Source organism: Antennarius striatus, chromosome 11, assembly GCF_040054535.1.
Source record: "Antennarius striatus isolate MH-2024 chromosome 11, ASM4005453v1, whole genome shotgun sequence".
In the NCBI taxonomy this organism is placed as follows: domain Eukaryota; kingdom Metazoa; phylum Chordata; class Actinopteri; order Lophiiformes; family Antennariidae; genus Antennarius; species Antennarius striatus.
In genome coordinates, this window is record NC_090786.1 from 16494442 (window position 1) to 16515607 (window position 21166).

Below are 21166 nucleotides of genomic sequence, written 5' to 3' on the forward strand. Positions count from 1 at the left end.
TCATTCATTACAAAACAGACAACAGTTCTTAGTAGCGTTGTCACCTGCTATGATACTGGTTGTGTGTTCACTATGATGCTGAGGATACGCCTGCTTTGATCCTATTTATGTTCTTGCTCAAGTTTATACTTGCATAATTCCCTGAGTTTTTTTTTTTCACAACTCTCAGCTGTATATGACACTTCCCACTAACTAGAGAGAGGAGACTAACTAATTTCTTTCATTAACATCTAATTCAAACCTTTCAGAATAATGTAAGGAGTTTTAACTCCTTCAAGGGTTAAAAAAAGAAACACACAGAGAATCATAAGAGGCTGTTACAGCTTATACTGTAGATGTGTGCCTGTGGTTGCAGATTTGCTTATGGGCTTATCTGTCTGCAGTGTCACCTGTCCACTGGACGCCCCTCCCTGTCTACGACCCCACCCTGCCTTCTCCATGCTTTGTGGCATCTATAAAGGAGTCTGGAAGACACATGTGGATGGTGCTTTGTTATAAGACCAGCTCAGAAGTCAACACGACTCACAAAGACGAAATCACTACTCGGGAGAGCCCATCTACACCTGACGCAGTAGGATGACGTCCACAGCAAATCGACTGGCCCATGAAAAACAGAGAGAGCAAGGCATCGGCACCAAGCAGCATGCAGTGAGATTTTTTGAACAAGACTATGAGATTCTGCGCCAGCAGTGTCTGAAGAGCAGACAGCTGTTTGAAGACAAGTGCTTTCCAGCTGTGTCCCAGTCACTTGGATACAAAGAGCTGGGACCGTACTCATCCAAGACCAGAGGTGTTGTTTGGAAAAGGCCAACGGTAAGAAAACGTAGACTGTAATATCACACCGTGGTTGGTGGGCTGGCCAGCGACTCTTCAGTGGTGTAAATGGTTTTCATTTACTCATTTGTAATCATTTACTAAGACAAAAAAAAAACAATTATTTTTTGTTCATCATGATGAAAAGGTTAAAAATATATCCCAAATACTTGAGTACCAGGTAGAAAAGCTCTGAATACTGCATTTGTGACGATTATAGATACGCTATTATTATTACCAGTTGCCTGTTAGGATTTATTCTGCCTTGTGACCTTGGTTTGAAATGATCAAAGGAATATTTTGTTGCCTGAAATGTTATTTGTTTTCAAGTGCGTAGAATCCCTTCTCATGAAATCATCAAATCACAATCCGTTGACCACCTCTGTGCTGTGTCTGGACAGCCAAGGAAACATTTTCAGAATTGTGCTTGTACGTTTGACTATCTCTTGTTGCTTTAATATTCTGTGCAGGAGCTGTGCTCAGACCCAAAGTTCATCGACGATGGAGCCAAAAGGACAGACATTTGCCAAGGCGCTCTGGGTAAACAAAAGACGGTTCCATCCAACACATGGGTGGATGGAGATGGATGTGTTTTTTTGTTTGTAGAAGACAACCACAAACGTCCTTGGTTTGAAATCCTCCACCCACTCTTGCATTAAGTTTGGAAGAAGAAATAATCATAGAGAAGGGGTGTTGGCATATTGCAGTAACATCACATATTACCCAATCTGACTTTGTTTGTGCTCCTACTTTACAGGTGACTGCTGGCTTCTGGCTGCAATTGCCTGTCTGACTCTAGACCAACGGATCTTGTCTCGTGTGGTTCCTCCTGGCCAGAGTTTTAATGAAGGATATGCTGGGATATTTCACTTCCAAGTAAGTAAAAACTCATTTCCATCTGAAAATTTACTGGTTTTTTTCTCTTTTATTTTGTCCCTCATCCTGCATTGTTTGTCCATAAACTTGCACTTGAACGTAGCGCAGTCCAGACCATCGTACACCATCATCATTGGCCACAAGGCTGACTCACATTTGTTAACAACACAGGTTTTCTCCATCTGTTCTGGTCAAACATAATCAATCAATTATCAATGAATCATGCTAAAAGATGAGTTTTATTTCAGGAAATCTTCAGAAAAAATCTGCATAAAAGTTTGTATGAGTCAAGTGCTATATTTATACATTCATCCTCCTGGTCACTTGACATAGGCTTAGTGGACAGAGATAAAGCAGGGAACAGACAACAGTTCAATATATTTCGCAAATACAAGAAATAACCTTAGTCTTACCTCTCCGGTAAAATCCCATGTTTCATTAGACTGTGTTAGCTCAGTTCCTTGGTGTTCTTATCTCTCATTGTCCGTGACGATTGTTGGGAAACACATCTTTTATTAACTCCTGTCTGTAATCACCTGTTATGTCCTCCACTGATTTCTATCCCAATTTGCTAACATTGTGTGTCTCCTCCAAAAAAATCCTCCACTTTTTCATTGTATTTACACAATGAGCCACGAGTTACATGACTGAGAAAGCAGCTTCACACTTGGCGCAGAAAAATCAACAGTTATATAATGGAAAACAAGAGTGAAAAACACGAGAAAAATAAGAGCGAAATATGTAGTAATGAAGTTACTGAAAGTTCCAGACAATGGATGATCCGACAGTAACATGCGCGTTCATATGGCGCATGTAAACAAAACGTATGTGAAGCCAAGGGGTTTGTTGATAGAGAGAGAGCTCAAAGGCACGCCAATCACAATGAGTCCTTCCGGAACGGAAGTGATTTTATCAATATTCAATCAAAGATATTGAGGACCACGTATCAGTTTGGGGCAAGACATTTCAAATACAGTGTATTTGGACATCTGGGAGCTGAATGACTTGAATTTTAAAAAAAGCATAATATAGGACCTTTAAAGCAGTTTACTTTTTATGTGACCTGCAGAGGACAGGGTTATTTTTCAGTTTAAGACATGTTAAATCTGCAGAATTCTTTAACTCAAGGGAATCTTTTCTCCTCAGTTCTGGCTCTTTGGTGAGTGGGTGGATGTGGTGATCGATGACCGTTTACCCACCAGAGATGGGAAGCTGCTGTTCGTTCACTCAGCAGAGGGTTCAGAATTTTGGAGTGCCTTGCTGGAGAAGGCCTACGCTAAGTATGAACTTTTCTCCTTATTTGTTTTGCCTTATTAAAACATTTGCACAGCAGAATTGTATGACTTAAACTTGCCTAACCCATCCTATGCCCTCTGTGCCCCATAGGGTCCATGGCTGCTATGAGGCCCTGACAGGAGGAAACACAATTGAGGGGTGTGAGGATTTCACAGGAGGAATATCGGAAGCATACACTTTAGACAAGGCTCCACCAAATCTCTTCCAAATTGTAAAGAAAGCCCTGAGCCTGGGTTCACTGATGGGCTGCTCTATTGATGTAAAGCTTATTTTCATTCTAATTTCCTTGCCTGTTTGCAAACAAACCCTCCATGCGGTAGTGATTTAAGACTTAAATGATTGTTCTTGTTTCTTACAGATCACTAACTCCCATGAGACAGAAGCAGTGACTGCTCTCAAACTTGTCAAAGGACATGCATACTCAGTTACCGGTGCAGAGGAGGTATATCATTTATCTAAACTGTCACCAAACTGTGTGGTGTTGTAGTTTATTTTTTTAATTGCATGCAAATTATATTTCCTACTGTTGATCTATCAGGTTATTTTCCGGGGCAGACCACTTCAGTTAATTCGCATAAGGAACCCATGGGGTCAGGTGGAGTGGACTGGAGCATGGAGTGATGGGTAGATAATTAACTAGGTTAATTACAATCACCCATAACTGATTATATACATGATTTTACTAACAGGTATTTTTAATCACAATCAGATCCAAGGAATGGAAATGTGTCAGTGAAGCTGAGAGTTCAAAGTTGAATCATGTAGCTGAAGATGGAGAGTTCTGGTAAATCCATTGTCTTTTATCTTGCATTCATACCACAGTAAGTCCGAAGTTTCAGCCATATTGCTCATCCTCCAGTATGGAATTAAATCAAAGACATCCGCATCCTCAAAGCAATTATAAATATTAGATTAGTCAGATTTAATGAAAGAACAGTGACTTGAAGTTAATATGTGAGAAACAAGACAACTTTCATTGTTGAGAAATGGGTTCTCCTACTCAGGATGTCCTTCTCAGACTTCAAAAGGCAGTTCTCACGTCTGGAGATCTGTAACTTGACCCCAGACACACTCACCAGTGATGATGTGCGCCACTGGAACCACTACCAGTTTGAAGGGATGTGGAGGACCGGATCCACTGCTGGTGGCTGTCGCAACAACTCAGGTAGCATGAGATCCAAAATGAGAATGTGTGTTCCACTACTTTGTCTGAAAAACTGCATTTTCTGTGTTTCAGCCACATTTTCATCCAACCCTCAGTTTGTGGTTTGTCTGGAAGATGTGGATGATGATCCTGTGGATGGGAAGGATGGGTGCACGTTCCTGGTGGGGTTGATGCAAAAGGATGGACGACAGCGGAAGCGACTCAACCATAACCTTGAGACAATTGGCTTTGCCATTTATAAGGTGTCTTTGAATCATTTGACGTTTTACATGAAATCTATTTCACATGTGTTTTTCAGATAATTGATCGTTTTTCTCACGTTTTCTCTCTTTATCTAATACAGGTCCCAGCTCAGGTGTGTATTGTACTTATATGTGTCAGTAATTAATCTCTTGGTTGCTGTTTGGCAGTCTTGTAATATTCTGATCATCAGCTCAAAGGTCGCAGCAATGTCCACCTGGGCCCAGATGTCCTGCTGCGACAGAGAGCGGTGGCTATGAGCAAAACCTTCATCAACACACGGGAAGTGTGTGATCGCTTCAAGCTTCCCCCTGGAGAATATGCCATAGTCCCCTCCACCTTCCAGCCTCATAAGAATGGCAGCTTCATTCTCAGGGTGTTCTCAGAGAAGCAGGCTGCAACCAGGTATCTCTGTTATACCCACACAGAATGATTTATGTCTTCAGGGTAACATTGACCTCAGACATGTAGCGTACATAGCTAACTAGTGTATGAAGCTCAGAGGCCAGCTCCTTCATGTCACAAAAAATGTTGTAAATGTGTTTTCTTTACTGGTCAATAGGGTGTGCTAAAGCCACACATTTTTATTTTTTCAGTCCTCTGGAGGAAGACATACATGCTGAAATAGAGGAGGTAAGATGAAGACTTTATTTTCTCATGACTGAAACATACTGCATTAGATATGCATTAACTTTTACTTGCTGGATGCAATGTTAACTTTTCAACAACATATTCAAGTGGCAAAATTTGAAGGGCCAGTGCTTACATTTATTGTAGAAATAGAATCATCTAACCTTTCTCTGACAGGAGGAGATATCTGAGAGTGATGTGGACCCCAATTTCAAGAAAATATTCATGCAGCTTGCCGGCAATGTGAGTAAATCTAAGTGCAAATGGACAGTATATGAGATGCAACTCCAAACCTGGATAACAAGTCAAAGGGATTATGTATTTTTTAAAACAGGACATGGAGGTATCGGCATTTGAACTGGTTGGCATTTTGAATAAAGTTGTCACGCGACGTGAGTGGATCATATTCTTGCATATGGTGATATGCAGCCTTTTCATTTACAGTTACTCAGAGTTTGACCTATTTATATTTATATGCTGTTTCAGGGTCTGACATCAAGACAGATGGTTTCAGCCTTGAAACTTGCCGCCTTATTGTCAGTCTGCTGGATGTATCCTTGCCAGAGAATGAAAAATCTTTTAGTGTTCATCCATTTTCACAAGATGAGACGATCTTAATCATCTCGTTGTCAGTCGAAAAACAGACACACACACTCTTGCTCAAACTCATACCTACGGAACATTTTCTAGTGACAAATTGTGTGTTTTTGGTGTTGGGAGGAAGCCAGAAAAACCTGCACATTTCAACATTCTGCCCTCCTTCTGCTGTTCCATTAGTTAACAAATTTAAATGCACAATATGACTTGTGATATGAACTTTTATTTTTGATCCTTAACAATCTCCAGAAAGATGAAAGTGCCAAGTTGGGACTCATGGAGTTCCATGTGCTTTGGAACAAAATCCAGAGATACCTGGTAAGTTGAGATTTACAGTTGAAAGCCAGACACCGTTTTTTTAATCAGGTTTATTTTAAAAATCTGCTTCTCATCAGCTGTTTGAAAAAAGCAAATTGAATGGTAATAAGCAGCATCAGTTGGTGTCTGGTCATGAATCATGTTTGCATTTGCGTTATAAAAGGAGCCAAACCTTTTTTTGGGACCGTAGTGCCAAAAGAAAATGTACGCGTTTATGTCATATTTGGGAATCACTTGTTATATTTAACAAAGTGAAATATTTACAGTATTGTGTGATTTTCTTATTACAGCTGATATACTATCAGCTGATATACTTCTAAATCTACATAGGTTAAGTCTTGCTTATGTTCTATCTGTTTTTCTTAATGCTGCAACATGGATTCCAATAGAACATTTTCAGAAAGCATGATTCAGATAACTCTGGCACCATGAGCTCCCATGAGATGAGACACGCCGCTGCTGAAGCAGGTAAACATTTTTGCACGAGGGAACCCATATCAGTGAAGATGATTCCACACAAATCTCTTTCATACTGGAAAAAAAATTGTGGTAATTTGTTCCAGGATGAACAAAATGAAAATTATATTATTACCTTGAAGATTACGATATGCTTTGCTGCAACACTAAGATTATCAACACAAGACGAGGACTCAAACCCAAATGCATAACTCAGGGAAAACAATTCACATAAACAAATATTCAATAGCAGATTACAAAGGAAAATATGTAGACACCAAAAAGAATTCAACACATTCTAGCAATCAGGGCAGGGCAGACAATCACACAAAGAAAAATGCAGATATGACAGAAGACTTTTAAATGAGATGGACAGCCATTAAACAACATAAATAGATGACAAAAAGTAAAACCAAATTGGACAAGATAAAGATGCTCTGCTATATATATTGACATAAAATGACAGATAAGCTTTGTCATTGCAGTGATTCATTCATTCATTCATCTCCTGTAAGATGAGACAACTGTAATCGTCTTCAGCCACTAATCCAACATACAGGTCCCTATCCCAGCTTGCTACAGGCAAGAGGCAGGGTACAACCTGGATGAGATACCAGCTAATTGTGGGGCCGCATTAAAGAAAAACACTCAGGCTAACATTCACACCTATGGACAATTTGACGTGACCAACCTACCTAAGCTGCATATTTTTAGAGGTGAGAGGAAGTCAAGGTAACCCGGAGAGAATCCACGCAGACAAAGGGAGAACATAGAAACTCTGAACAAAAAAGAATCAACCTGGAACCGTCTTACTGTGAGGCGACAGCGTTACCCACTACGCCATTGTGCTACCCTGCTGTGTCACAGGAATCTTCTATTATCAACGTGCACTCCTCTTTTAAAAACACGGGATCAGAAAACAATCTTGTGTATGAAAGTAACCTGTCAAGAAGAAGTCGCTCTAAAGCAACAACTCTTTCTCTTGTCCAGGTTTTAACATCAACAGTGGTGTGCTGCAGGCCATCGTCAATCGTTATGCTGATACTCAGTATGCCATTGACTTTGACAACTTTGTAGGTTGTCTCATTAAACTGGAAATGCTCTTTAGTAAGTCTCAGCAATCTCAAAGAAATCATTTCATTTATCTCATACTTACCTGTGTGATCCAACAGCTGCTTACTCACAATATCTCCTTCTGTTCAACCAGAAATGTTTAAGTTGCTGGAAGTAGGCGACTCAGGGAAGATTGAGCTGGACATGCAAAAGGTAAGCAAGAGAAAAGCACAGGCTGTTTGTTATCTGCACCTTTACTCCAGCGTGTTTTGAACAACTGTGTTTCTTCTTCCAGTGGTTGTCCTTGGCCATCTACTAACTCTGGAGAGAAGATGGGCAAGGATGCCTTTGTGATATCTGCTACGCTGTGTGCCCTGAAGGCTTTGGCTAAAATGTTTGATTGGAAATGATTCTGACAGTTCCTGGAAAATAAATAATACATAAAAAATGTTTGAAAACATGTTCCACATACGTGTTTTGTGTGTGTGTGCGTGTGTGTGTGCGTGCGTGCGTGTGTTTGTGTATGTGTACGTGTGTGCGCGTGTGTGTGTTTGTGTGTGTTTAGTAGGAAACAGGTTAATGTGTTTCAAATATTTCACAACTTACCTTAAACTATTATTTCTGTATTAGTCTTGCACATGTTGCGAAAATGAAATGGGTACAGTACCCTTCCTCACTTTGTTTACAAAGTTAATTTATTTATTGGTTTACGGGTTTATTTGGTTTACAGGTTTATTTATTCATGCCCTCTTATTCCTAAGCCCATTTATGTCTCTGTATTTGTATATTCTTTTTAATTGGTGGGTTATTATTTATTACTCCTTCTATGTGGTGTTGGCATTACCTTCTGTGTGTCTCTTCTTCCTGTGTACTCACTGTGCTGTGTGTAGTGTGACGGAGAAATTAATTTCCCTGATGGAACCTCCTGAAGGGATGAATAAAGTCCTACTCTACTCTATTCTAATCTACTCTAGTCTACTCTACTCTACTCTACTCTATTCTACTCTATTCCTAGCAAGGCATTATTTGTGCAATTTCAGTGACTGTAGTCTTTATTTGTGTTGAACAATTTTAGATAGATTGAGAATTCTTCCATGATTCTTTTTGAACTTACACCAGTCCCCATGGGTGCCTCACACAGTATGGTCTGATCATGGTTGATCAAAACCAAATGTAGAGTAGGCTGGAGGGACACAGGTGAGCCCAACGTTTCTGTCTGGTATGAACAATGTAAAGGGTGTGGTTAACAAGTCAGAATACACAACAGTGAACCAGTCTAACCACAGGTGCACAGAGGAGACAGTACCACGCACAAAGTCTTACAGAATTTTAAAATGTCGGGCATTGCACAGAGACTTCAGCATAACCGAGACAAATCACATGGAATTGGAACCAACTCTCATGCTGTGAGATACTTGAACCAGGACTATGAGTCCCTGAAAGAAAGCTGTCTGAAAAGAAGACGGCTGTTTGAGGATGAAAGCTTTGAGGCGCTGGTATCCTCCTTAGGATACAAAGAACTTGGACCAAATTCCCACAAAGTCCGAGGTATCACCTGGAAAAGACCAAAGGTGGGTACAACAGGTAAAGGGTGACAATGGAAGAAAATGTCAATTGGTGGCTGCTACGTCACATCCTAGAAAAACGGAACCAGTGGCTATATATTCCCGCGAGATAGATTTTCAATATCAACCAACATGTGTTTTATTTTAAGAAGAAAAGATGTTGTGGTCAATGTAAACTTAAAAAAAATATAAAACAAACAGCAGGTTTATTTGTAATGTTAGCAGAACAATGGATGTAATCCAGCATGGCTGCAAAAAATATAAAGTTTCATTTCCAGTGAAACATAATCACCAAAGGAAGTGATGATGTAAAATTAAACTTTGAATAAAGGGTGGAGATGGTAGGAAGCATCGCAGCGTGACTCCATTATTACACTTTTCTTTTTTCATAGGAACTGTTTTCCAATCCAAAATTCATAATTGAGGATGCAACTAGGACTGATATCTGTCAAGGAGCCCTTGGTGAGCTGGACACACACACACACACACACACACACACACACACACACACACACACACACACACACACACAAGTCATATTCAAGCATTTTGAATTTTCTTCATGTCTTCCCACAATGTCTGTTGTTGTTTCTTGTATCATCAAATCTAAATGCAATAGGATGAAAACAATTGATTTCTACAGTCGGACACAAATAAAACAGCAAACTGATGTAAATATTCTCAGATAGTCTCCCTTGACACCATTACTATTCCAGTCCTGATTAGTTTAATTCTGGATATCTCTCTTTTGCTCATTTATTAAATTTCAGCTCAAATATAAAAACCACTCCTTATAAAATACTTGTGCTCTGAGCTTTGCTTTGGCCTCTGTCAACATCCAGTCTAACAGGGTGCAGAAATACATGGGTGAGACCGGACACTTTGCAGCACTGAGACACAAGACAGTGTCTGAGGTGTGTGCAAACAGCATACCTGGACTGCTTTGGACATGTGTCATAACATGAAACTCATAATGAACAACAACTTCATAATATTTCATAGTCAGGGTGTTGCATGGGAGTTCCCTTTTCTGAAACAATATCATCCTGTGCCTCAGGTGATTGTTGGCTCTTGGCAGCTATTGCATCCCTGACCCTCAACAAACAGGTTCTGCATCGTGTTGTCCCGCATGATCAGAGTTTTGATGACAACTATGCAGGGATCTTTCACTTCGAGGTACAAATATTTCAATACAAATGAGTAACACAGAGGCATGTGTAAATTTGTTAACTGTACCTCCTGTGTGACTCTCAGTTTTGGCAGTTTGGTGAGTGGGTGGATGTGGTGATCGATGACCGTTTACCCACCAGAGATGGGAAGCTGCTGTTTGTTCACTCAGCAGAGGGTTCAGAGTTTTGGAGTGCACTGCTGGAGAAGGCCTATGCTAAGTATGGAAGACTGCAGCATCTGGACACGTTTCTGTTTGTGTGTTCCTTCAGTAACCCATTTCCCTTTAGGTTAAATGGATGCTATGAGGCTCTTTCTGGAGGTACCACCACTGAGGGTTTTGAGGACTTCACTGGAGGCATTGCCGAGAGACATGATCTGAGCAAACCAAATCCTCACCTTTTCCATATCATTCAAAAGGCTTTGGAGAGAGGATCTCTCCTGGGATGTTCCATTGATGTTTGTTTGATTATCTTCTGTCCTCATCCAGTCAGTTTGGTGTTTTTGTAGTATCGTCACTAACGTCTGCTCTCCATCACAGATTACCAGCTCGGCCGACTCAGAGGCTATCACATATCGCAAGTTGGTGAAAGGCCATGCTTACTCAGTGACAGGTGCCGAACTGGTAAGGAGAAGCTTTGCTCTATGTACATAGCACTTATAATATTATCAGAGTACAACTTGTACAACTTGTTAGGTCAGCCTTGAAGAAATTTTGGCGAACCATCCGGCGCCTCAGGAGGGGAAAGCGGTGCACAGCCAACACTGTTTACAGTAGAAGTGGAGAGCTGCTGACCTCGACTGAAGATATTGTCGGACGGTGAAAAGAATACTTCGAGGATCTCCTCAATCCCGCTTCCATGTCTTACACAGAAAAGTAGAGGCTGAGGTCTCAGAAGTGGACTCGTTCATCACCCAAGCTGAAGTCACCAAAGTGGTTGCCAAACTCTTTGGTGGCAAAGCACGGGGAGTGGATGAGATTCGTCCTGAGTACCTCAAGTCTCTGAATGTGAAGGGACTGTCATGGTCGACACATCTGTTTAACATCGCATTGGCAGACCAGGGCGGTAGTCCCTCTTTTCAAAAAGGGGGACTGGAGGAATGTGTGTTCCAACTATAGGGGGATCACACTCCTCAGCCTCCCGGGGAAAGTTTATTCCAGGGTACTGGAGAGTAGGATTAGACCTATAGTTGAACCGCGTATTCAGGAGAAACAATCCTGTTTTTGTCCTGGTTGCGGAACCTGGACCAACTCTACACTCTCCATCAAGTGCTCAAGGGTTCATGGGAGTTTGCCCAAGCAGTCCACATGGGTTTTGTGGATCTGGAGAAGGCATTGAATTGTGTACCTCATGGTACTTTGTGGGGAGTGCTTCGGAAGTATGGGGTTCAGGGCCCTTTGCTGAGGGCTGTCCGGTCCCTGTATGACCGAAGCCAGAGCTTGGTTCGCATTGCCGGCAGTAAGTCAGACCTGTTCCAGGTGCATGTTGGACTTAAACAGGGCTGCCCTCTATAACCGGTTCTGTTTATAATCTTTATGGACAGAATTTCTCGGCGCAGCCAGGATCCGGAGGAGTCCGGTTTGGGGACCAAAGGATTTCATCTCTGCTTTTTGCAGACGATGTTGTCCTGCTGGCCTCATCAAACCTGGACCTTCAGTCTACACTAGGATGGTTTGCAGCTGAGTGTGACGCAAGTGGAATGAGGATCAGCACCTCTACCTGTATATCCGAGGCCATGGTTCTCGACCGGAAAAGGGTGGTGTGCCCTCTTCGGGTCAGTGGAGAGTCTTTGCCCCAAGTGGAGGAGTTTAAGCATCTTGGGGTTTGGTTCACAAGTGAGGGAAGGATGGAACATCAGATTGACAGACGGATCGGTGCAGCTTCCGCAATGATGCAGTCGCTGTATAGGTCTGTCATCGTGAAGAAGGAGCTGAGTCGCAAGACGAAGTTCTTGATTTACCGGTCAATCTATGTTCCTACTCTCACCTATGGTCATGAGCTTTGGGTCATGACCGAAAGGACACAATCCCGGATACAAGCGGCTGAAATGAGTTTCCTCCATAGAGTGACTGGGCGCACCCTTAGAGATAGGGTGAGGAGCTCAGTCACCAGGGAGGAGCTTGGAGTAGAGCTGCTGCTCCTCCGCCTCGAGCAGACCTGGCTGAGGTGGCTCGGGCATCTGTTCCGGATACGTCCTGGACGCCCCCCTGGGGAGGTGTTCCAGGCATGTCCTACCGGGAGGAGACCTCAGGGAACATTGAGGACATGCTGGAGGGACTATGTCTCTCGGCTGGCCTGGGAACGCCTCGGGCTCCCCCCGGAGGAGCTGGAGGAGGCGGCAATTTTGATACTCAGGCTGAAAACACAAGGGTAAAGTCAAAAACAGAAGACAGCAGAGCATGAATGAAAAAAATTTGCAGATGAGGGGAAAAAGAGCAAACACTTGAGAGAGGACCAGGTACACGAACATGACTGAAGTCTCTGGCAGATAAGTGGAGGAATTGCCAGTAGGAAACAGGTAAAATGATGACAGATACTGTACAGTTCAGGTGTGTCTCATCAGCTGTCTGCTTGATTTGTCAACTCCTTGTCAACGGAAATCCGAAACACTTGCAGACAGGGAAACAGAAAACAGGGAGGAACACAAACGCAAAATAAACACAACAGGATTGCAACACAACTAACACTACATTGGTTATATTGTTTTATAGACAATAGTTTTCCTTGTTTTGCTTTTAGGGTCCTTTATGAGAATCTTTTTTTTTTTTCATAAGTAAGTGACACTGATATTCTCTCAGGTGAAGTACGGAGGAGACACAGTGCAGCTGGTCAGGATTAGAAACCCATGGGGTCAGGTGGAATGGAATGGAGCTTGGAGTGACGAGTGAGTACTCCTCTGTACTGTATTATTTTAAAGGTAGAAAGTGAAATTATTATAGTCATATATCCCCAATTACAGGTAATTAACTCTACACATTATCATTGACAGCTATGTCACACTGCTTACTCTAGTTTTTGGCCCTGTTTGAAAAGAAAAAAAAATCAGTCAGCATTGTAAAGATGAATCACTTAACTTGATTTGCAAGAAGATGTGACTCACAAATCCTGATTGTGAGCGTGAGTGTGAGTGCCAGTTTGATCTGCTCTGAACACACTCCCTGACCAGAAGAGTAAATGAACTGCTGCTGCCTTGTGAGTTACTTACTTAGAGCGAATGAAACAAACAGCATTACTTCTCAACACTGTTTATGATTCCTCTATATGTACATTAATGTTTTTAGGGGCCCAGAAGTTTTTTTTCAATCCAGGATCAGTTCTAAACACTTTGGTAACACCATTTCAAACAACACCAACTCCATTTGTTTAATGCTCACTAGCCAATGGACATCAGTGTCAAAAGACAAAGGATGTTTCATTTTCACATTTTAGTTCCTCCACTTTCCACACAACTTCCCACAATGCTCCGCTTTGACAAGTTAAGATTGTACTCCTGAAAACAATTGAATATTGTTAAAGTGTAAAATATTACTCGGATTTCATTAATACATTTCCATCAAAGTTTTACAGTGTGTGTAGTGTGAGTTTCTGTTGAACTTTTGGCATATAGAGACCAACACTACACATCCACACCCAACAGAGAGTCTGGTAAATTCTGCTTGAGGTGTCTTTTGTCTTTGACTGCATCTATAACCAAGAATGTTTTCGGACTTGTTTCTAGGTCTAGTGAGTGGCGATACGTGACTTCTAATGACCGAGAAAGGCTGACCAAGGCTGAGGATGGGGAGTTTTGGTAAACTTCTTTGAAACTGTTTGATTTCTACAGCTGATGTACTCCTATTTTATCAACACTCCAATCAGAGAGAAGCACCTCCTAAATGACAGGTTGTGGTCTTATTATTACTCTTCTTTGTGCTATTTTGTACACAGGATGTCATTTTCCGACTTTCTGCGCCAATATTCCCGCCTTGAGATCTGCAACCTCACACCTGATGCTCTCACCAGCAATGAGTATAAGAAATGGGCAGAGTCTGAGTACGAAGACTCGTGGAGAAGAGGCGTGTCAGCTGGTGGATGCAGAAACTATCCAAGTACGACGAGTTTTCTCTTCTTCCCCCAGTTTTCAATATTGAACTGTGGCATAAAAATATATGCAGTGAGCATGGGCTGTCAAAATGCTGTTGATAAGCTCTCTGCTAACCCATTGCTGTGCTTCCTAGACTCCTTCTGGATGAATCCTCAATTTGTAATAAAGCTGGATGAGAAGGATGACGACCCTGATGACGGTGAGGATGGCTGTACTGTAATTGTGGGTTTAATGCAGAAGAACAAGCGCCGCATGAGGAAAATGGGAGAGGATACGGAGACCATTGGATTTGCCATCTATGAGGTAAACAGTCTTTCACCATGACAGTGATGGAAGACAGGATTGGTTGTAACGTTCATTAGATCTCACCCTTTATCCTATTAATATGCTGTTGATGCAGGAGATGTCAGGTTGTTGTACAATAAAATTAAACTTTCGTGTTCCCTCAGTCCTGTTTTTAAAATATATTGTGTGACTGTGAATCCTTAGACGTGGATTGCAGCAGATATATTTGACAGTTCATATCCTGTTTATATAATTTGGAATTTGTATTTTCAGCATTTGCACCTATTCTGACATTTGCATATATTTCTTTATGTCTGTCATTTTCAGCTGCCTGAGGAGGTACGTAGAAATACTATTTCATTCCTGAATTCTTCTCACACATACACAAAGAATGAGGCCCTAAGGGAAGGTGTATGGCGCCCTCGTGTGAAAGCACCACATTCTTGTTATCTTGCAGTACTCCGGCAAAACTCAAGTGCATCTGAAAAGAAACTTCTTCCTCAGAAATGCTTCGAAAGCGCGCTCTGAGACCTTCATCAACCTGCGAGAAGTGTGCAACCACTTCTCTCTTCCCCCAGGAGAATACCTCATTGTCCCTTCCACCTTTGAGCCAAACAAGAACGGAGACTTTTATGTGCGGGTTTTCACTGAGAAAAGAGCTGACTTTGTGTATGGTCTTTTTTTTTTCTGTTTTAAATAAATGTAGATTCATGATTACAAAAAATATATAATCAAGGTATAATATATAAGTATTCATTAATAATTTAATTTTGACTTGCTATGTTTAGAGAGATTGATGATCCAGTCGAGTGCCATGTTGAGGAGGTAACATTATATTCCCTGATATATATCCTTTTGAAGGCTAATGCTATTAATATTTTATCAAAAAATATTTATATTTATTAATATTTTTTAAAAACTTGACTTTTTTCTCTTTAGATTGATATTGATATGGACGATATCTGTGACCGATTCAAGAGACTGTTTGGACAGCTTGCTGGAGATGTAAGTATATATATATATATATATATATATATATGTGTGTGTGTGTGTGTGTGTGTGTGTGTGTGTGTGTGTGTGTGTGTGTGTGTGTGTGTGTGTGTGTGTGTGTGTGTGTGTGTGTGTGTGTGTGTGTGTGTGTGTGTGCATACATTACCTCATGATCTCAGTGATCTGAAAAATGTTGCATGCTTCGTAGGATGTGGAGATTAATTCCTTTGAGCTGCAGAGAATTCTGAACCGTGTGGTGGGTAAAAGTAAGTGAATCTATTTCTTTCTTATCATTCAGCCAAGTGCATTTATGTGGGCCTGACTCTGACGACAATTCATTCTGTTTCATATGGTGTCTCAGGAACAGACATTAAAAACAATGGCTTTACTATGACAACGTGCCGCTCTATGATCAATCTGCTGGACGTATCCTTCCAAGATGGGAAAAACTGTCACAAATTCTCCTCTAAAACATCCCTTTTCTTATTATTACCACCAATGAATAGATGTTCTCACCTGACTCAGTTGACTGGTTTGTTTGTTGGTTTGTTTGTTTCCCTGTCTGGTAACAGGATTGCACAAAAACTAATTTAAATTACGTTCAAGAAATATAGAGGAAGAGCTGAAGACTCGTCGTAAAATATATTGGAGCAGGTTAGAAATTGGAATTTAAAATTTTAGGCCTCAAATTTGATGGAGATGATCAGGTTTACCACCCCGCAATGCCCTGGCGACGCACCCTGTGTCTACCCCGCCTCTTCCACTAATCAGCTGGGACAGGCTCCAGCAAATACCCACGACCCACAAGGTGGATAACCGGACGTATAAGAGATGATTAGGTCATCTCTTCAAGAATGTGGACGGATGAATGGACCAGGTTTAGCACCAAAATCTATCGGATAGTTCCTCCTGAAAAATAATTGATTATAAATATAAAAATAATTCAAACAATAAAATCACAATAATAAAGGTGATTTTGCAGTAGGTTCTGTGGGAAGTTGTTAGCCTGCAACAGTGACTTCCTGAATATGCTCAAAAATATGTAAATAATAACCTACAAAAGATCGTATTTAGCATGTCATTGTCAACATAACAGTTTTCTCATTTGACAGTTGTCAATAAGTACAAATATATTTACCAAAATGTTCCCATCACCAATTATTCTTTTATCCATGGAAAAATATCCCATTCCTCACTTTCTGACAAAATTTCAACATTAGCATGTTTTGGCTTTTTTTCTGAGGTTTCATTCTAATAAATGAAATATTAAAAAGGAAAGCATCATCCATTTCTGTCAAAAGGAGATATTTGAAATGCCATCCTTTATTTTACAGCAGTAAATCCTGAGATGTCCTGTTATTTTCCTTGATGTATTCTTTAAAGAAAGACGGAAGCGGCAAACTTGGAATCGTTGAATTTAAGATCCTGTGGGCAAAGATTGAGAAATTTCTGGTGTGTTCTTTGTATTTGTATCCACATCAACACTTCATTGCAGAGCATTACCAGTAGCATGTTGTCATATGTTAATGTGTTGGGCTATTCATTAGCTTCTGTACAAAGGAAAAGATACAGACCAAAGTGGCTGCATGAGTTCCTGTGAGATGCGGATGGCTGTTGAACATGCCGGTGAGTTGTTTTTCCCACCTTGAAGTTTTCCCACCTTTTCCCACTTCATTTGAAGTTCATCTTTTGTCTTTTTCAACAGGCTTCTCTCTCAACAACTCCCTGCATCAGATAATCGTGGCCCGCTATAGCGAGCCAAGCCTCTCCATTGACTTTGATAATTTTGTGGGCTGCCTTATCCGCTTAGAGTTGCTCTTCGGTGAGTTTGCCAGTGCGACATTTACCTACAGTTGTGCTCAAAATAATAGCAGTCTGTTTAAAAAATTGAGTAAACCCCAAAATCCTTATAACAGTTTTTATTTCCATGCATTGGGAACACTGCAAATTATATTCCAAATCAAAACATGAAGAAAAAGCAGAAATTATTTAATTACTTTACAGAAAAAGAAGAAAAATGAACATTGGGCTGTTCAAAAAAATAGCAGTGTCTGCATTTTACTTTACACACTGAAATATTTACTGAATAACTGAAAACTATCCAGGATTCAGCATTCCTATGAATCACTAAACTAATATTTAGTTGTATAGCCACTGTTTCTGAGAACCGCTTCACATCTGTGTTGCATGGAGTCGACCAGCTTTTGGCGTCTGTGAACAGGTATTCCAGCCCAGGATGATTTGACAATGTTCCGTAATTCCTCTGCATTTCTTGGTTTTGCCTCAGAAACAGCATTTTTAAAGTCACCCCCCAAGTTTTCTATTGGATTAAGGTGCGGGGATTGGGCTGGCCACTCCATGACTTTAATTTTGTTGGTCTGTACCCAAAGAGCTGCTCGCTTACTGGTGTGTTTGGGGTTGTTGTGTCGTTGAAACACCCATTTCAAGGGCATTTCCTCTTCAGCATAAGGCAACATGACCTCTTCAAGTATTTTGATGTATCCAAACTGATCCATGATCCCTGGTATGCGATAAATAGGCCCGACACCATAGTAAGAGAAACATCCCCATATAATGATGCTTGCACCACCACGCTCCACTGTGTTTGGAGTGTACTCTGGCTTGAATTCAGTGTTTGGGGTCGTCTGACAAACTGTCTGCGGCCCTCAGACCCAAAGAGAACAATCTTACTCTCATCCGTCCACAAAACGTTTCTCCATTTCTCTTTTGGCCGGCAATTGTGTTCTTTGGCAAATTGTATCCTCTTCATCACATGACTTTTCTTTAACAGTGGGACTTTGCGGGGGCTTCTTGCTGATAGATTAGCTTCACACAGGTGTTTTCTAATTGTCACAGCACTCACAGGTAACAGACTGTCTTTGATCATCCTGGAGCTGATCATTGGCTGAGTTTTCACCATTCTGGCTATTCTTCCATCCATTCCAATGGTAGTCTTCCATTTTCTTCCACGTCTCTCTGGCTTTGCTTTCCATTTTAAAGCATTGGAGATCATTTTAGCCGAGCAGCCCATCATTTTCTGCACTTCTTTATACGTTTTCCCTTCATTAATCAACATTTTAATCAAAGTCCGTTTTTCTTCTGAACAATATCTGGAACGACCCATTTTTCTTCAGGTTTTCAGAGAGAAATGCTTGAGGGTAACATGTGCTGGCTTCATCCTTAATAAGGACCACCTGATTGACGCCTGTTTTTTCACAGATTGAATGACTTCACTAATAGAACTCCACACTGCTATTTTTTTTTAACACGCCCCTTCAATTCATTATTCAATTACACAGACCCAGGTGCAAACATATCATGACTGTTGGCTCTGTTGGTTTTCTATGACCCTACTACAGCAACTGGTAAATTATTTGCCATGCAGTAACATAATTTCTACCAAAAACAGGTTATTCATGTTGGACTGCTGTTATTTTGAACACAACTGTATCTTACTGCCTCGTTCACATGATGTAGAGTTATATTGCCTTTTCCTATTTATTACAGACACCTTCAAACAACTGGAGAATAGGTCCGGTAAGATAAAGTTAAACTTCGAGGAGGTACGTGCTGAAGTGTGATGATGACATGGAAACAAGAAGCAAATTTCATGCCTTAATTCTCTGCCTTCCTTTAAGAAAAAAGAAAAACCACTGAGGGAAAGCTCCCTTTAGCAGTGGTAACCTGATTTAAATACACTAACATACTGTGCTTGTGTTTTGATCCTCAGTGGCTGGAGCTGACGATGCTGTAGAAGAACTCTACTTGTGAACAGTTCTAGACATTCGACTCAGCATTGCTTGGCTTTCTTGGGGATGTTGTTTGTGTTTAGTTTGGTTTTAATGAGTGGTGGTCATCTTAAAGGGGATTGATTTCATTGAGTTTGGTTGTTTACTATTATAATAAAAATATACCACATAAATAAAAGTATGTTTACTTTGCATCTTAGATATGATGCAGTATTTTAAAATCAAAACATTCTCTTTGTGCCATCTTTGTTCCTTCTAGAGCCTAGTCCTTGTTGCAGCAGCTGGATCACTTTTCTCAGACCTCATGACAAATTCATTCATTCTCATGTTTTAGTGACCAAAAAATAAACTGAAGCTTCTGAGTCCCTCATATTATACCCATTATAACACTTGCCACCCCTGTTCACTAGCCAGAGCTAGGTATTACAGAGCAAGAATTTCCTCCGGGATTACTAAAGTATCCATCTATCTATCTATCTATACATCTATCTATTTATGTGCTGAAGGTACTGAAACACCCAATTTTTCTGTGGGAAATACTGAATACATGATTATGGCTTAATGTGCAGCACATGTTCCTTATCTGATTTCAGGTGGTATTTAGCCATCCAAGAGTCCCTTTTCCTCCATGCAGGTCAGGGGTGTATCCAGCCCCTGCCTCCCCCCAGCTGGCTATAGGCTGGATACACCATGGAAGCACTGTCAGCTTATCCCAGTTTAGCATTTAGTGTTTACGTACATCAATAAAATAATATTGACCAATTAAACCACAGTAGTAAACAGATATAATAATTTAAAAAATCAATTTTCATGGTACCAAATTAAATAATTTTGTCTTAATTAAAGAACACTGTCATGGTGCTGTGTTATAGAGCAAGTTAGCAAACTGCTGAACAGACACACAGCAGCAGGTGGCACCCATCCGGAGCTGACACAACAACCAGACCCAGAAAGCTGCTCAACTCGTTCCTGGGACAACAGGAGTGGTGAGATACTGTGCCTCTGGTCATGACATGGATGGTACACGGAAACACTGTTATGTGAACTTAGTTACCACCATATTCTCCTGTCTACCGCACCAGTGTCTCCTCCAAAGCCCTACTGACTGATCACTAAATGATAAAGACATTAGAAATAGAATGGAAATAAAATTTTACTCAACCTCCAAAGCAAAGAAGAACAAAGGCCTCTGGAAAGTCAGTGCCAACCTAAAGCTCCGAGTCCGCAAATAACTTCTGTGAGAAGTTAGAGATTGTAAAATATAAAATTAGACAATTCTCAACTAAATTCAGGAAAAAAAATGTATAAGGTGAAAGAGAGACATGGGAGAGGGGGCTGGGGGGAGGCGAAGGGAACACGGAACATCTGTCAGACCTGTCAAAAGTTTATGACTAAGAAGTGTGTAGGATCACAAAAACACCTTGTGTCATGAAATTAGTCAGCGCTTGGTAAAGCTTCACTGAATGACAATAAAAAAATGCAGACACAATTGAAATGAAGTCATGAGTGTCTAAAAAAAGCCACAGGTGCAATTACTCATTTGGATTCATAGCAGATTTTTATAATTTCTTTAGAAAATACAAAGACAGATATCAGAAACCTGCTGTTCAAGGCAGTACAAGAAAACAAATAAGAACTAAGGCCAATTATGAAGCGAGGCTAACGATAATCGCCAAACAGGGCAAAAATAGAGGATAACTTGACAAAATAACAACAGATTACATTATTGAATGTGGACTAGAAACTTGAATTTGGAGTGTCGGTGAAATATGGGAATTCAGTCAAAGATTTGTTTTCTATGTATCACCCCAAGATTTAAAAACAATAAATGGAAATGGGGGTGGGGGAAGGCGATCCAGGGTGGTTTGATGGTACATCAG

The 21166-nt window shown here is 40.8% G+C and overlaps 2 protein-coding genes across 2 annotated transcripts; both read left to right on the plus strand.

Moving 5' to 3' along the window:
* The first annotated feature begins 524 nt into the window (after positions 1-524).
* On the plus strand, positions 525-7870 carry LOC137603667 (calpain-2 catalytic subunit-like). The gene is made up of 21 exons (XM_068327330.1): positions 525-813; positions 1284-1353; positions 1571-1689; positions 2836-2969; positions 3076-3244; positions 3344-3427; positions 3524-3609; positions 3695-3769; positions 3990-4150; positions 4223-4392; positions 4494-4505; positions 4584-4795; positions 4987-5023; positions 5198-5263; positions 5355-5412; positions 5507-5571; positions 5867-5935; positions 6325-6403; positions 7382-7498; positions 7599-7657; positions 7740-7870. The coding sequence occupies exons 1-21, from the start codon at positions 577-579 to the stop codon at positions 7761-7763; spliced, it is 2103 nt and encodes a 700-aa protein (XP_068183431.1). The 5' UTR covers positions 525-576; the 3' UTR covers positions 7764-7870.
* Positions 7871-8735: 865 nt separating this feature from the next.
* Positions 8736-19448, plus strand: LOC137603665 (calpain-2 catalytic subunit-like). Its single transcript, XM_068327328.1, has 21 exons — positions 8736-9015; positions 9402-9471; positions 10067-10185; positions 10264-10397; positions 10467-10635; positions 10718-10801; positions 12977-13062; positions 13897-13968; positions 14106-14266; positions 14396-14565; positions 14875-14886; positions 15005-15216; positions 15336-15372; positions 15487-15552; positions 15746-15803; positions 15899-15963; positions 16921-16989; positions 17085-17163; positions 17243-17359; positions 19045-19100; positions 19268-19448. The coding sequence occupies exons 1-21, from the start codon at positions 8779-8781 to the stop codon at positions 19289-19291; spliced, it is 2097 nt and encodes a 698-aa protein (XP_068183429.1). The 5' UTR covers positions 8736-8778; the 3' UTR covers positions 19292-19448.
* The last annotated feature ends 1718 nt before the right edge of the window (positions 19449-21166 follow it).